General features: G+C 32.2%; 1 protein-coding gene across 1 annotated transcript; it reads right to left on the bottom strand.

Annotated features, from left to right (window-relative positions):
* Positions 1-11666: 11666 nt before the first annotated feature.
* Positions 11667-13954, bottom strand: LOC127802553 (probable carotenoid cleavage dioxygenase 4, chloroplastic). The gene is made up of 2 exons (XM_052338408.1): positions 12819-13954; positions 11667-12414 (listed from the first exon to the last, which is right to left on the bottom strand). Exons 1-2 carry the CDS (start codon positions 13891-13893, stop codon positions 11756-11758), a joined length of 1734 nt encoding a protein of 577 aa, XP_052194368.1. The 5' UTR covers positions 13894-13954; the 3' UTR covers positions 11667-11755.
* Positions 13955-17286: the final 3332 nt, after the last annotated feature.

Below are 17286 nucleotides of genomic sequence, written 5' to 3'. Positions count from 1 at the left end.
TCTGAACATGTGTGTGATTTCATGCAAAATAGTTTTGTGCATTGAAATGGTAACCTGTGACGGTTGATTTTTATAAGGGAGGTTCGTCCCTAAACGTTTTGAACTTATGCATTGCATTTTATAAATGTTGTTTATATGATGCATTGAATTGTGAAATGTGGCATTGTCTTGCATTTTATGTATACGTGTGGAATGTCAGCCTAAAATGTTGTCTGGATAGTGTAGCCATAATTCTCTAAGGGCGTGACGGAATAATAGGGGTATTTGATGCTGGTGTGCATGTCAGGATAGCTGCCTTGGTTTCCGTGCCGGGTCGTTTGATCAGGGAAGTTGCACTAGGATGACTAGGTGGTCCATACTGTGTTGTTCATGTGAGATGTCAGCCTAGGATGTTGTCTGGATAGTGTAGTCGTAATTCTCCAAGGGCGTGATGGAATAATAGGGGTATCTGATGCTGGTGAGTATGTCAAGATAGCCGCCTTGATTTTCCTGCCAGGTCGTTTAGCCAGGGAAGTTGTACTAGGATGACTATGTGGTCCATGTGAAATTTTGGAGTTGGGATTGTATGGTGGTTCCCGGATGCTTAAGGTGGGAACGTATTCTGGTGAGATGCGTTGGCAGCCCCATTTAAGCTAGAATCGCGTCGTGTCGTCGAGTCGGTATGGTGGCATAGCTTTTAGAGATATTGCTCTTTTCCCGTGGTAGGGTTAAGCGCTGGGGATTCTCTTGAGCTAAGGCTTACCGGGTGTATTGGTTTATTTCATGTCTTGCATTTATTCATGAAAAATGTGATTTTGAACTCTCACTTAGATGATTCAGCATCTAATTTGGACTATGTCCCTAGAATATTCAAACGTTCCAGGTGAAGGCAGCGGTGCGAAAGGAAAGGGAATTGTCGAGGAATGATGGCGACTAGCTGATAGTTTACATTATGTCATTTCAGTTATGTTGTTTATTTTGAGAATGTCATGTAAATGTTGGTGCAACTTTATATTATAAATAAAGTGATTTCGGTTATGACTTGTTAAGGTTTGATCTAGCTTCCGCATTTGTGTTGGTGAACCTGTCTTAGTTTATTGATAGTTCATAGTTGATATACTGAGAAGGTGTAACGGGATCTTCGGGGAACGGTTTATGTTGAGTTTCTGTCGTTTATTTGGAAAAAAAAATATATTCCTGAAATCTTACGTTACGTAACGCCCTCCCAAGAATTGAGGTGTTACAGTATGCAAATGATAGGAATTATGAAATTAAAGTACAATTTTGATTTTTTTATTATGAAATAAAATTGATCAACCAGATTAGGTTATAATAATCTTACTCTCGATAAGACGAAATTGTACTACAATTTGCTAGCACATAACGATGGGCTTGCTGCAATGAAATCTCATCCAATGTGACTAATTTCCCTTTTTTTGGGATAGGTTGACCATGTGCACCCTCATAATTTCGAACCAGCCTACTAAACTTTGTTTCCACATCATCCAAGTACCTTGCACAAAAGGTCAAATACTATTTTGTCAAGTAAGCTTCAGCAATAGATCATTCTAGATGACTTCTAGTCCTTACATACTTTTTCAATGTTAATAAGAACCTACATGATAAGTTACATTGTCAAGTAAATCCACAATATTTACTTAAAAACGAATAAACAAATTCACAAATAAAAAAATTATGGTTTAATATACCCCTCGACTGGATACATCCATCGAAACATTACCGGTCCCGCAATTTGGACTTCGTCAAGCAGGTGAACAACTAAATGCTCCATTATATTGAAGAAGCTCGGTAGAAATATTTTCTCGAGATGACAGAGCACCAATATAATGCGTGACCTCAATTGGTTACACTCGTCTACTGTAATATTCTTAGAACACAACTGTTTAAAGTAATTGCATAGTTCAATCAAAGTTTTACTAACATACTTCCCCTTGAACACCCTCTTAATTGCCAATGGAAGCAAATGTTGCATCAAAACATGATTGTCATGGCTCTTAAGTCCACTCATTGTGTGTTCTTTGAGTTGGACACAACGTGATATTTTTTATGAGAATCCATCGAGTGATTTTATACTTTTCAATACTTTTAAAAATATATGTTTATGTTCTCGATTCAACGTGAAAGATGCAGGAGGTAAATACTTCTTCCCATATAAATGATCTTTAGGATACAAATTTTTTCTTACCCCTAGTTCTTCCAAATCAAGACGTGCTTTCAAGTTGTCCTTTGTTTTACCTGAAACATTTAATAGCGTCCAAATTATGTTGTCACAAACATTTTTCTCAATGTGCATGACGTCGAGATTATATCGAATCAAATTGTCTTGCCAATATAGAACCTTAAAGAATATATTATGTTTTTTCCAACCGCCCATTCCTCTCTCAGCAATAGCGCCAGAATTCTCACGGTTTCCAACATCTTCTTAACAAATTCAACATCTTTGAATATATCGTAGCCAGATAACTGAGGAGGAGCAACACGATTCTCAATGGTTCCATCAAAATTCTTCTTGTCAAATCGAAAAGGATGACTCATGTCCTCCAAGAATCTACAGGTGACTCATATAACAAAACTTACCACCATGTTTTAACCATCTGGACTCCGTCTCTTTCAGGCAACAAGGACAAGGAACTCTTCCTTGAGTACTCCATCCAGATAAATTAGCATACGCAGGAAAATCATCTAAAACCGCCGCAAAAAATGAAATTTTGCGACGGTTTACAAACCGCGGCAAAATACTATTTTAGCGGCGATTCTTTTAACATTTTGCGGCGATTTTGAAAAACCGTCGCAAAATTCATTAAAACATTCAATTTTGCGGCGGTTTTCAAAAAATCGCCGCTAAATTTAAAAAATAATTAAATAATCAAAAAATAAAATTGAATTTAGCAGCAAATTTTAAGAAACCGTCGTTAAATTAAAAAATAATTAAAAATTAAAATTAAATTAACATTTGTGGTGGTTTTGAAAACCGCCGCAAAATTCATCAAAAAATTTAATTTAGCGGCGATTTTTCAAAACTTCTGCTAAATTAAAAAAATTAAATTAACATTTGTGGCAGTTTTGAAAACCGCCACAAAATTCATCAAAAAATTTAATTTAGCGACAATTTTGAAAAACTGCCGCTAAATTAAAAAATAATTAAATAATTTAAAATTAAAATTAAATTAACATTTGCGACGGTTTTCAAAACCGTCGCAAAATTCATCAAAAAATTTAATTTAGAGGCGGTTTTTCAAAATCACCACTAAATTAGAAAAATAATTAAATAATTTATAATTAAAATTAAATTAATATTTGCAGCGATTTTTAAAAACTGCCGCAAAATTCATTAAAAAATTTAATTTAGCGACTGTTTTTCAAAAACTGCTGCTAAATTAAAAAATAATTAAATAATTTATAATTAAAATTAAATTGAATTAAATTAATAAAAAGAAATATAAAATCATAAAAAGAAATTTAAAATTTAATTTAAATTAATTACAAAATCTTTATATATAAAAAAATAGGATAGTCTTGAAAAAAGAAATTTCTCCCAAAACTTGCATTAATGATTTGCAATTAATACTTATTGTATTAATAATTTATATTTTGTAATTTGCATTAATAATTTAAAATTTTCAATTGCTTTGAAATAATAAGTAGTAATAAAATTTTTCCTCAAAACTTGCATTAATGATTTACATTTAGTATTTATTGCATTAATAATTTACATTTTGTAATTTACATCTTTATATATATAAAAGTATGATAATCTTAAAAAAAGAAATTTTCTCCCAAAACTTGCATTAATGATTTGTAATTAATACTTATTGTATTAATAATTTATATTTTGTAATTTACATTAATAATTTAAAATTTTCAATTGCTTTGAAATAATAAGTAGTAATAAAATTTTATCCCAAAACTTGCATTAATAATTTGCATTTAGTACTTATTGCATTAATAATTTACATTTTATAATTTGCATCTTTATATATATAAAAGTATGATAATCTTAAAAAAAGAAATTTCCCACCAAAACTTGCATTAATGATTTGTAATTAATATTTATTGTATTAATAATTTACATTTTGTAATTTACATTAATAATTTAAAATTTTCAATTGCTTTGAAATAATAAGTAGCAATAAAATTTTCCCCCAAAAAACTTGCATTAATGATTTGCATTTAGTACTTATTGCATTAATAATTTACATTTTGTAATTTGCATCTTTATATATATAAAAGTAGGATAGTCTTAAAAAAAGAAATTTCTCTCCAAAACTTGTATTAATGATTTACAAATAATACTTATTGCATTAATAAGTTGCATTTTGTAATTTACATTAATAATTTAAAATTTTTAATTGCTTTAAAATAATAAGTAGTAATAAAATTTTATCCCAAAACTTGCATTAATCATTTGCATTTAGTACTTATTACATTAATAATTTACATTTTGTAATTTGCATCTTTATATATATAAAAGTAGGATAGTCTTGAAAAAAGAAATTTCCCTCCAAAATTTACATTAATTATTTACAATTAATACTTATTGCATTAATAATTTATATTTTGTAATTTGCATTAATAATTTAAATCTTTCAATTGTTTTGAAATAATAAGTAGTAATAAAATTTTCCCCCAAAACTTGCATTAATGATTTGCGTTTACTACTTATTGCATTAATAATTTATATTTTGTAATTTGCATTAATAATTTAAATCTTTCAATTGTTTTGAAATAATATGTACTAATTATTTTAAAATTAATAATAAATTTTAAATATACAAGTTTTTCAATACTAATTGTTTTGTATTAAATTTGCATGAGTTTTATGAGAAATATTAATAGACAACTTAAACTATTAATTAAATCATAGAAAATTATCTATTTATTTAAAATATTATTTTTATATCTTTATTCTATGTATATTTATATAATATTAAAATATTATAGTCAAATAAAGTATTTTGCCAAGTGTCAATCAATCGTGAATTTTTTCCCTCAAAAATTTGCATTAAATCAACAGTAGTGATTAATTAATTATTAATTACTTTAATAATTATATTATAGTCTTAAAAATGTGATAGATTACATATTATTTTGTATTGAAAAACCCTAGTATTTGACAACTTTAAATAATTTTTTATTTTTGACAACTTTAAATAATTTTTTATGAATTTGTTAAGACATCACATTTTTAAGACTATGGAAGAAATCAAAATAATTTTTTTTAAAATTTTGTTATTATTGAAAAAACTTATTCTTACTCATATTTAAGATTTTTAATTTATATTTATAATTATAATATAATAAATAGAAAATAACGAAGGTCTTTAAGTGGAAATATTATAAATTATTTATAAATATAATATAATATAATAAAAAAATTTATAAGTATATTGAATTAAAAGTGTTCTCCATTAGTATATTGAATAGTGAATAATTAAGTAAACCTAAATTTTTTCAATATGATTAAAGATTAAAAAAATTATAATTATCAATTTTGTTAAAATTATTTAAAATAATAAATTTATTTTTTATTTTTAAATTAAACTCTCCCATATATCACACGGGTTCACCACTAGTTAACTAAAAATTTAATTTAAAAAAATAAAAATAAAATAAAATTTTAATAATTTTAAAAAATATATATATATTTTTATTTTTAATCAATTAATTTAGTTAATTTAATTCAATTAATTTATTTTTAATTTATTCCTTTACTCTTTTAAAAAATAATAAATTAATTAATATTTTTCTTTCTATATTAAAAATATAAAATATAATTCTGGAAAGTAGTGGTATATAATTTATATATGCGGTTATATAACAAGAGAGCTTGGCAGATCAGACGGTTACACGCATGCACGTGCACAGTGGAGGTTGTGGGTTCGAAACTGGGGAGGGGGCCTCGCCATGTGGTGCGCGAACATGCTGCCACATGGCTGGGCGGGCACAGGCGGGTGGGTGGGAGAAATTAAAAATTTTAATTTTGTTTTAATTTTTGCAGCGGTTGAAAAACCGCCACTTTATATTTTAAAAATCGCCGCTAAATCACTAATTTTGCGGCAATTTTAAAACTGCCACAAAAAATATAATTTGTGGCAGTTATTCCAGCGGTTGGTCAAAATCGTCGCTAAATGTCATTTTTTTTGTAGTGAATAAATACTTATATTATTATTATTATTATCTACAAGCTTAGAAAGAAGAAAAAAGAAAATCTATTGACGAGAGGGTCAAGGACATTCCAATTCTATAATCTCACAATTTCACTTCAGAGCTGAATCAGACTCCAATACAAGAAACACTACAAAAAATAAGTGTTTTAGCGATTGAAAATTTCGTCGCTAAAACATCAAAATCCTTCACTAAAACATCAAAATCTGTCACTAAATTTTTTAGCGACGGATTAAGTGACAGGTACCTTTTCGTAGCCTAAAATTGGCGTCGCTGAAATTTAGCGACGAGTATTTTTTAGTGATAGAATCAGTGACGAGAGTTGTACCCGTCGCTAATTAGCAACGGGATTAACCCGTCGCTAAATTAGAATTATTTTATTTAAATTTATTTTTTAGCGAAGGGGTTGAGCCTGTCGCTAAATTTTAATTTTTTTTATTTTTTTATTTTTTATTTTTTATTTTTTTGCGACGGGCAATTTAATTTTTTTATTTAATTTTATTTTTATTTTTTAGCGATGGGAGTGAGTCCTTCGCTAAATTTAATTTTTTTTATTTATTTTTTAGCGATAGAAATTTTCTTAATTTATTTATTTATTTTTTGCAACGGGTGTGACCCCGTTGCTAAATTTAACCCCAAAATTCAAAATTCAACGCGCGTCAAACCTCGACCTCCCATGTGCACCACGTGGCAACGCTGAATTTTACTCCCCCAACTATTATTCTCAAGTTTTCTACCGGATTCAAACCCCCAACCTCTCATGACTAAGTTTAACGCGCGAGCCAGCCGATCTAGAAGCCTTCTTGTTTATTGTTATACATAAAATATATTTATAGTATTCTCTTCCAAATATTTTAGAATTATATTTATACACAAAAATTTCATAAACTTATTTAATAATATTAATTTTAATATTTAATGCTAGAAAAGGGAAATGAATATTAATTTTAATTTTATTTCATTATTAATTCAAATAAAACTTTATTAATTATTATATAAGTAGTGAAAAATTATGTTTTTATTTTAATTTTAATTTGTAATATATTTAAAAATTATTATTTTAATTTTTACTAATATTAATGTTAGTAAAAATTATTATGATTTGTTTAAATGTAAAATTTTTAATTTTTACTTATTTATTTTTTTATTTTTTAATGATGGGAATGCCCGTCGTTAAATTTTAATTTTTGTTAAATTTTTTAACGACGGGGTTGAGCTCGTCGCTAAATTTAAATTATTTTATTTATTAATTTTTATTTTTTAGCGACGAGGTCAGTCCCATCGCTAAATTTTAATTAATTTATTTATTTATTTTTATTTTTTAGTGACGGGGTTGAGCCCATCGCTAAATTTTAATTATTATTTTTTTTTAACTTTTTAGCGACGAGATTGACCCCGTTATTAAATTTTTATTTTTTGATTTTTTATTTTTTAGCTACGGAGCTTGACCTATTGCTAAATTTTAATTTTTTTATTTAATTTTTTTATATTTTAGCGAATTTGAATTTTTTTATTTCTTTAATTTTTTTTATTTATTTTTTACTTTTTAGTGACGGGTCAACCCCGTCGCTAAAAATAAAAATAAAATAAAATAAAATTTAGCACTCCTATCGTTAAAAAATAAAAAAAATTAAATAAAAATTTTTAAATTTGCTAAAAAATAAAAAAAATTAAAATTTAACGACGTGGTCAATCACATTGCTAAAAAATAAAAAAAATTAAAATTTAGCGACAAGGGTCAACCCTGTCGCTAAAAATAATAAATAAATAAATAAAATTTAGCGACGGGTTACTCCGTCCCTAAAAAATAAAAAAAATTAAATATCAAAATTTAAATTTGCTAAAAAATAAAAAAATTAAATAAAAAAATAAAATTATCGATGGGACAACTCGTCGCTAAAAAATAAAAAAATAAATAAAAAATAAAATTTAGCGACGAGTTACTCCCATCGCTAAAAAAAAAAATTAAAGTCACTAAAAAATAAAAAGATTTAAAAAAATAAGATTTAGGTATAAAAAATTAAAATTTAGTGATAGGGTCAACCCGTCGCTAAAAAATAAAAAAAATTAAATAAAAAAATTAAAATTTAGCGACGGAATTTCCGTTGCTAATTACGTCGCTAAATTTAGTGATGGATATTCTGTCGCTAATTCCGTCGCTAAATTAAAAGAAAATTTAAAAAAATTAACGATAAAAATTTCATCACTATCCGTCACAAATTAGCGACGGAATAATTGCGTCTCTAAATTTCGTTGCTAAATATGATTTCTCTTATAGTGAAAAGTATATATGATATCAATGCATGATAACCCCAAAGTCGCTCCCAGCAGCAGCCATAGGCATATATATATATATATATATATATATTTTTATGGGATAAACATGGCTCAACCACCATGCTATATTATTGCCTGTTTTAGTCAATTAGATTAATTTGGGCATGTGATCAGTGTAAATTACATTATCTTGATAGCTAGCAGCTGCCACTTGTCAAAATATGATAATGTGAACTATATAAAAAATTAAGAAATTTTAATTACTAACCCATATATCAACTCCCCGGTCTAGATCCATAAGGTCACTCACTTAATTTAATTCAGAGTGTTTTGTTTGTTTGCAACCATTTAATTAAAGTAATATACCCATTTTAAAAACATTGTTAGGTAACAAGTACATGGCTTAGGGTTCCAAATTGGAAATGAATTGGCTATTTTTAGGGTTTTTTAGTTGCAGGCACACTGCCACAAGAACACATGCCTTCACGTAGTCCACAAGATCAAAATTAACGAAATTTTTTAAGACAAAGTTAGTACAAACTCATCGAAAGCATGATAGATTAGTGAGCAAATTAAGGAGGCGACCATATATATGGCCGATAACTGAATGCAAGTCTTTTTCTCAAAGCTTTTAGCTAGGTTTAATCTGCTCCCACAAACCCTCTTACGCTAAGCAGCCTCAGTTACATACGAAGAAGAAACCTAACTCATTCTATCAATGGAAATTTGCCTGCCACTATGTCTCCCAAGTGACGACGATGAAAGGTTTTGGATTGTGACATCGACTTTTAATTAACTTGCACTGAAAATGGAACCTTAATTTGATCAAAAATAAATTAAAAAAATCAGAAAAATCGAGGTAAAATTAATTAAACAAATTATGAAAGAATAATTATTATTTTTTCGTTATGTACACTTAATTTCACATCCTTGTTGAATGGATTAAAAACCAAATCAAATGGCCAGGAAATTTCTCTTAGGGGGTGCCTAAACATACACATATATTTGGGTATCTATAAACAGAGAAGAGAATTAGAAAGAAAACGAGAGCGATACGTGTCTGTGCTTGACAGGCAATTACATTCTCTTCATGGATATGGTTGGTTTTAACATGGCAAAACCAATTTGAGCATCCCTTTGTCTACTGTGTTAAGTCGTTTTCATGAAAGGAATTGCCTTCTTCAGGTGGCAAACCAACATCATTAGGTCTGTTGCTATTCAAAAACAAGTCACATATATGTCAAATCCAAATCTATATATATGATCTACTTCCAAAATTATGAAAAAAAAAGAAAAAAAAAACCTACAACAGACAACAATAAGGGAGCAAAATAAATAAATAAAAAGAATCCTTCTTTAGCATATATATGGATTTGGATTGACGAACAGATTCAGGGGCTCTGTTCGTCAATCCAAATCAAAGCAGAAGCTTCAAAGCTAACCTTTTTCGAGGGCAAAAGCGAGGGCAAGAGCGATTAAGGGTGAGGGCGAGAGAGACAGAGACGAAGAGGGCGAGAGCGATTGAGAGAGATTGAGCGAGCAAGAGCGAGGGAGGTAGCAACTTAGCGGTGAGAGCGAGGGCAAGTGAGCGAGCGAGAGAGACACAGCGAGGCCCGAGTGAGAGAGGGTTCTAGGGTTTGCAGAGGGAATTTTGGAAGAGAAAGGTATGAGAGGAAGATTTGGGCGGGGGCAAGAGAGGGGGGCGGGGAATTTTTGCAGTGTTATATTAAATCATATCCCTGGCAGTTTCAAAAATCGTCGGGGATGTGTATTCCATAACTGGCGATTGTCAAAACTGTCGGGGATGTGTATGCCATACCCGGTGGTTCTCACAACCGTCTGGAATTGTGTTAAATCCCCGGCGATTTATTAAACCGTTGGGGATTTTGGTGTATTCCCGATAGTTGTTTAAACCGCCAGAAAAAGTTCGCCGACAATACCCCTCCTTCTTATAGTGTACCTTTTATAAAATGTCATTTATAACCTCAATAATTTCTCAGGTATTACATCTTGCCTCGTTGCCAACATCGTCACCTCATCTCGTCATCTCATCGACCATCGCTGTATCCAGTGACGATCGATGAGACGACGAGACGAGGTGCAGCGAGGCAACAATGTTGGCAATGAGGCGAGGTGCTGTGGTCGACGATCGCGCGACTATGGGAGAAGGGAGAGGAGGGAGGCAAAGGCCAAGCATGAAACCATAGGAGAAGGAGAGAGGAGAGATGGGAGAGCTCAACTATATAGTGACATCTTTATAAATTTATATTTTAAAAAAATATTTTAATCTTTTTAATCCTATTTTATAAGTCTCTTAGTGGGATTTTTTGGCCTCCAGTAGAACTCTTTTGCGTTTGTAGATATTTTATAATTTTTCTTACTTTTTTTTTTTTTTTTCACGATTGATTATTAGATAACATATTACACCCAATACACACTTTTTCTTCCTTTTATTCCTTTCCTTTATATTATATATATATATATATATATATTTACTGCATTTCACGTGGGCTGCATGGCCAGTGTCTTCCACTTTCTTCCTATTTTATTTTTTCCCTCCCATAATGGCTTCTGCCACCGCTTCTCTTCTTCTTCTTCCTTCTTATCTTCTTTCTGCACGCAGACGAACGCCAGCATGATGTTGCAGCTTGCAGGTGCATGTTTCTCCGTTGACGATAGCAGACTTTTCGACGGCAGCTTCTGCTTCCTCGATCGGCGACGGTTAACGTCCGTTCTGTTCGCCTGTTCGGTTTCCCCGTCGGTGAGGGTCTCTGCTTTCCGATCTGTTCGGTGCTTCCGATCGGCGGCTTCAGATCTTGTTTGTCTGTTCGTCTCCTTTGTCGGCGGCGAACTTCACTCACTGGACTGTTCGTCTTCTTCGTTGGCGATCTGAACTTCCGACGACCTCAGGGCACCAACGGCTAGGTCTTTCCGGGGTCGACGGTTCTTCCGGGCTGAGATAGCAGATGTTGGGGTACGTTGTCACTCTCTCAGACACTCGTGTATTTTCTAAGGGCGGATTTCTATTGCTCGGGTTGTCCAAAACCACCAAAGAAGAGCAATTACACAGCCTTTCATAGTCAACGGAAAATATTAAAAATTTCACAGCATTCCTCCTGCACAAGTCCTGCCGGAGAAGGCAGCATTCCCGGTCCTACGGGAAGAGTCTTCCCGGAGAAGACAGCCTTTAATTTGACTCGAAAACTATAATACACTAGCGAGAACTTTGTTTAGCACTTTAAATTATATATAATGTTATTTAAAATTGGATTATTAATTAAATTAATTAAATTACAGAATTGTAGATAGCCAGCTAGGTTGAAGATAGACCAGTCGGCCATGGCTCAACCGTTTCAAGCTGCTTCTCACCCACAAACAGGCCATGGAAGCCGTAGGGCACCCGTCCCGGCAACCTCACCGCTGCAACAACTTCTAGCGCCGGCGACTTAGCATCCATCACCACAAACTGCGACTCGTTCGCCATCTCGTTGTGCACGTACGACACCACAAACCCATCGTCTTCGTCGCCGGCGCCGTCCCTCGCCACGAAAAGTGCCTCCCCTCCGAAGCAACCTGGCCCGTAGCTCCGGCTCGCCACTTCGCGCCCCGATTCCAAGTCGATCTTAACAACGCCGGACATCTTGGGCACGGCCTCAGCCACGGCCATGAACAAGTATCTGTTCTTCTTTCCAAGATAGGCGGCGTTTATGGATCCCAGCTCCAGGCTTCTCTCTGAGAGGAGGGTGCTCGATATTGCGCCGCTCTTCATGTTGATCCTCAGTTTCTGCAGTGAGAAATGGACCTTTTCGATTCGACCGAGGAAGTTTTCAAGCGATAAGGCGCGTGGGACGACCAGAACGATGCTATCTTCGTCTTCTTCCTCCCATGCGTTGATGATATGGAATGCGTTGAATCCTGGCACTGTGAACCACCGCATTTCCGAATCGGATTCGGCGTTTCTTGGGATAATACCTGCTAAAATATCAAACATATATATGCTAGATATATAAGTCAAAAACAAAGTCCAATATTTACTTAAAAGATTAATGGTCTCTTGTCTACATAAATATTTAATCTTTTGATTCAAATAGATATTAAAATTTATTAAACACTGGAGGGTATTCACTAAACTTTCATAAGCTCTTAAATCATGTTAAAAGGATAGCAAGATTATTAATTTTTTTTAAAAAAAATCATATAACTTCTTATTTAAAAATTTTAAGACAAATTTATCTATTCTCTTTTAAATAATTTATTTTAAACTTTACAAATAAATTATCTATTTTACTCATTTTAACACTAAATAAAAAAAAGAGTAAAATTTATTTTGCTTTGAATGAGTAATAGTGTTGTGTGCATTTTAATTAGAATATTACCGATTCGAGGCTGCGCCGTAGGCCGGAACTTCATGGGCATACCCTTGAGTGCCATCAGATTCATGGCGCTCACCTCCAGCTGACTTTCCGGGAAAATTGCGTAACGTTTGGTGAGCGCAAAATCGTGGATATAACTTGCTTTTTTCATGGAAAATATTGGTACTTTCTGCCGCTTTGAACCATTAGAATCAAACCGAAAGAAAGTTAGATAAGGAAAAAAAGGAAAGAATTGGAAGGAAAACACCTCCCCGGTCTCAGAATCGACTTTGGGATGTGCCGTCATGTTGATTGGCGCCTCGCCGCCAAAATCGAATCTTCCGGTCGTCTCAATGTCACCGTTTTCTGTTAATCTAATGGCGTAAGGACGATCCGTCTCAATCATGGCGAAGAGAGTGTTGCAAAAAAGGGCGACGCTCGTATTGGCCAGCCCAAATCCTTGGGCGAGATTTATCCGGCCGGTCACCACCCTTGCCAGGGCGACAACCAGGCGGCCGACGTCGGCGAGACAGTAGAAGCCGGAGAAGACGCTGGGGATCATTGCGCAGCCATTTTCACGCTCTAGCTTGAGCTTGTAACTCTGGACGTAGCGGCTGCAGAAGGTGGCTCGCCCTCTGGATAGACGAATGGAATGGAGCATGCCGTCGCCGTCGAAGAGGTGGTGGGCGAGGCCGCGGGGCCGGAGGTGGGGGTTGGGGCCGTTGCGTATGTAGACTCCGTCGAGAGAGCTTGGGAGCTGGCCGTGCACGACAGAGCAGTCTGTGGGAGGGGTCTCGTCCACCGGAGCGAAATTTCCGGCTAGAACAAGTTCTGGGTCGACCGACGATGGAAGCGGTGGATTGCTGAGCTTGGAAGTGATTAAAGCGGTGAAGAAAGAGAGAAGCGGGATGGGATTGGGGTTTGATGAAGATGGAAGAGTACGTTGGTGCTGGCCTATTATTAGTTTAGGCGCTGGCGGCGTCGGAGGCTGACCCGCCATTTTGATGACTGGTTTGTTTGCTGCCGCTAATGGCTTCTCTGTTGCTGCATCTTGATGCCGCAGGGTATTGCTTGGGAGACGAGAGATGGAAGAAGTCATTGTTCATGAATGAGAGAGAGAGAGAGAGAGAGAGAGAGAGAGATGACTGAGAGATGACGTGAAATGGAGGAGCAGAATAGATCCGATAATGCAATGCTTCATAACGTAACATTATTGATAGTCCAATAATGGTGTTCAAATTAAAATTTCTTTTATTTTAAGTCGTTAAGCTTTATGGCAACAATTTTGTTAGTTTACCCCCCCCCAAAAAAAGTGTAAATAATGAAAATATTTCATACCTAAAATTAAAATTAATTTACCGTTACCTTCTCTTTTCTCTCTCTTATCTTCTTATGGTCATCTCTAGCAATTGTCTTCTTCTCATTGCTTTCATCCAGTATGGATCGTTGCTACATCTTTTCTCTTTAGTATAAATAAAGATGATATAATTGTAGTCGACATGAGGTGAGATAAAGGTGAGAAGATGACGAAAATAGAAAAGAGACAAGAAAAGTGACAGAAAAGACGGGTGAAATAAATTTAATTTTAGATAAAAAATATTTTTATCTTTTTTTTCCATCTCTTCTCGATAATTTTCTCGGTTCTCGGCCAAAGTAGCAAAATGCTTATGGCGAGGTGGCGGTTGGGAGGAGGACGGATGAGAAGATGGGAGCGCAGAGGCCGGATGGGAAGCAAAATTGGTCGGGAGAAAGACACATACAAGGGGAAACGTGTTTTAAATAATGCCCTTTCCCGTAGAAACGCTATATATGGGGATATGTAAACGTACAAACCCTATTTTGTATATATATATATATATATATATATTCCATTTTTAGAAATGCTATATATTCATGATGTTGTCCTCCTATTCATTTATATTAATATAATAATATAAAATATAATATATCAATTCATAATTATCTTTTTATGTGTGAAAATGAAGTGTTCCAAGTAACATTTTTATATGCACATGTATATATATATATATATATTATTTTGATTTTATTATATATAATTATAATAATCTTGTTAAAATAAGACATATAGTAGATACAATCAATATAATAATAATATTATATCAAAATATTGAATTAATATCATAATTTATTAAAAGGGTGAAGCCATAGAAAATACTCATATACTTTACTAAAAATGTTGCGTGATATCTTGAATTTTTAAAATGTTTCATTAAATACGTTTATTTTATAAAAATAAAATTATTAAATACTTCAACAAAACGAGTAAGAGTACGCACTTGTGAGTGTGTTAAGCAAGACTATTGTTTTGGACGAAGGCATAAATATATCCTTATACTTTATCAAAAAAGTAGTGTGTCATTTCAAACTTTCAAAGCATCCAATTAAAATAGAAAACTAATTATGTTCTATTTAGTTTTTAAAAACATTTTAATTTTAGTAAAATACATAATATTTTTATGACTTCAACATTTTCTATTCTTTTTTTTATTTTTCTATTCCTTTCGTGTACTAGCTAGAAAGTTGGAAACTGTTGAGTCGTTTCATTCCCATCATCAAGCCGTTCAATTCCCATCATTTTATAAGGATATTTTTATGCTTTGACACTAACCAAGGACCTTGCTAAATGCGCTCACTAGTATGTGCTCTTATATAATTTGCTAAGGTATTTAACAGTTTCGGCTGCGTTCTCTTTACTTTTCAATTTTCAGTTTTAAGTTTTGAATTCATTTTCAGTTTTCTGTTTTGATAGTCTGTTTTTAGAAATTTGAAAATGCGTTCTTTTTATCATTTTGAAAAACTATTTTTCAAAACAAAAAATTAGAAAACGCGTTCTTTTTGAAATTTTGAAAATATTTTTTTAATGATATTTTATTCAATAAATTTGATTATTAAGTAAATTATAAATATTTAATGTTAATATATTATTAAAAAAATATGTACATTGAATTTTGTAATATTTTTTTCCATTACAATAATAAAATATGAATAAATAAATAAATAAATATATTTTGAGTTTAGAGTTTGTTTTGAATGAAAACACTCAAAATAACTTTTTGTTGTTTTGAGTTTTCTTTATAAATTTTTTTTTTGTTTTCAAAAATACATTTTTAAAAATAGTAAAGAGAAGGCGTTTTCATTATTGTAGAAAATTGAAAACTAAAAATGACTTGAAAACAGTAAAAAGAACACAACCTTCATTTTTTTGGAATAGAAATGTGTAATGATACATTTTGAAAGTTTAGAATGCCACACGACTTACAGAGATACTTTTATGCATTCGCTCATAAAAAAAATGTTAAAGCACAAACTTTAAACCCCTAATCACTATGAGTATATTTCACGTTGAGCCTTTGTCCTTAATTATTATTTGTTAAGATGTTTAATAGTTCTATTTTTTTGAAATAGAGGTGTTTAACAGAACATTTTAAAAGTTCAAAATGCTACACGACTTTTTTAGTAAAGTATACAAATATTTTTCTGCTTCACCCTTATTAAAATTTATCATGTGGGTAGATATTACATACATAGCGAGTGGTAGTTTAAAATTTAAAATAAAATTTATTTTCATCAAGTATCTCTAGTTTATTTGAATTAAATTTTAGGTTTATATATATGTTGGTGTGTTTGAAAAAATAATATTGAGATATACTCCTAAAGCACGAAAATGAAAAAAATGATATTTTTATTAAAAAGTAAGAAATTAAAAAGCGGAGTAAAATATAAATAAAAATATAAAAAAAATTATAGAAATAATTTTTAATATAAAAAATTATAAAAATAGTTATTAAACATAAATTTACAGAAATCACCCAATCGACGGGGCAATCAAACACGAAAACAAAATACCAAACAGTTGGCGACAAGAAGGAATAATTGAGCATCAAGAAATCGAATCAACGAGAGTACGAACACCAAGCAATTAAGTGTGAGAACGGAATCAATGCCAGCACGAGGAACGATAATTAGGATTCATCATGTCACTCAATAATTTTAGATTTGCGGACTAGTAGGGACAAATTTAATAGTGAGTTGGTAGCAGTCTACAATAAAATTTACATTTGTAATGAAATTTTTTTAATTTTTTAGTAGTAGTCGAGCCCAAATTTAATCTAATCCACCCCCAATTTTGCCTTGCCCAGCCGAACTCACCTGCCTGGATCCGCCACTAGTCATTGGGTCTTTTGCATGATGTGTGTTGGTGCAATAATCCGTTGTCGGTTAATGTTATGACTTCTATTAGAAAAAAAAAAATTATAATACGAAAATAATTTGTAATCTTCATCATTCGTGATGATGGCACATTAGAAAGGTTGAGATTAGTTCAAATTTGGGATGGGATCTCATGTTAGAGAGGGCCCTTCGGCTTACCCTAAAGTTCAAAAATTAGACAACCCAGAATAGCGACAAGGCAGGCTAAGCTCAATGTTATGGCCAAATTAAATTGATCCACCCAACCCAACCCAACCCAACC

The sequence above is a fragment of the Diospyros lotus genome, chromosome 5, assembly GCF_014633365.1.
Source record: "Diospyros lotus cultivar Yz01 chromosome 5, ASM1463336v1, whole genome shotgun sequence".
Lineage (NCBI taxonomy): Eukaryota > Viridiplantae > Streptophyta > Magnoliopsida > Ericales > Ebenaceae > Diospyros > Diospyros lotus.
Note: the sequence above shows the minus strand (reverse complement) of the source record. Positions and strands in the feature narration are given on the sequence as shown.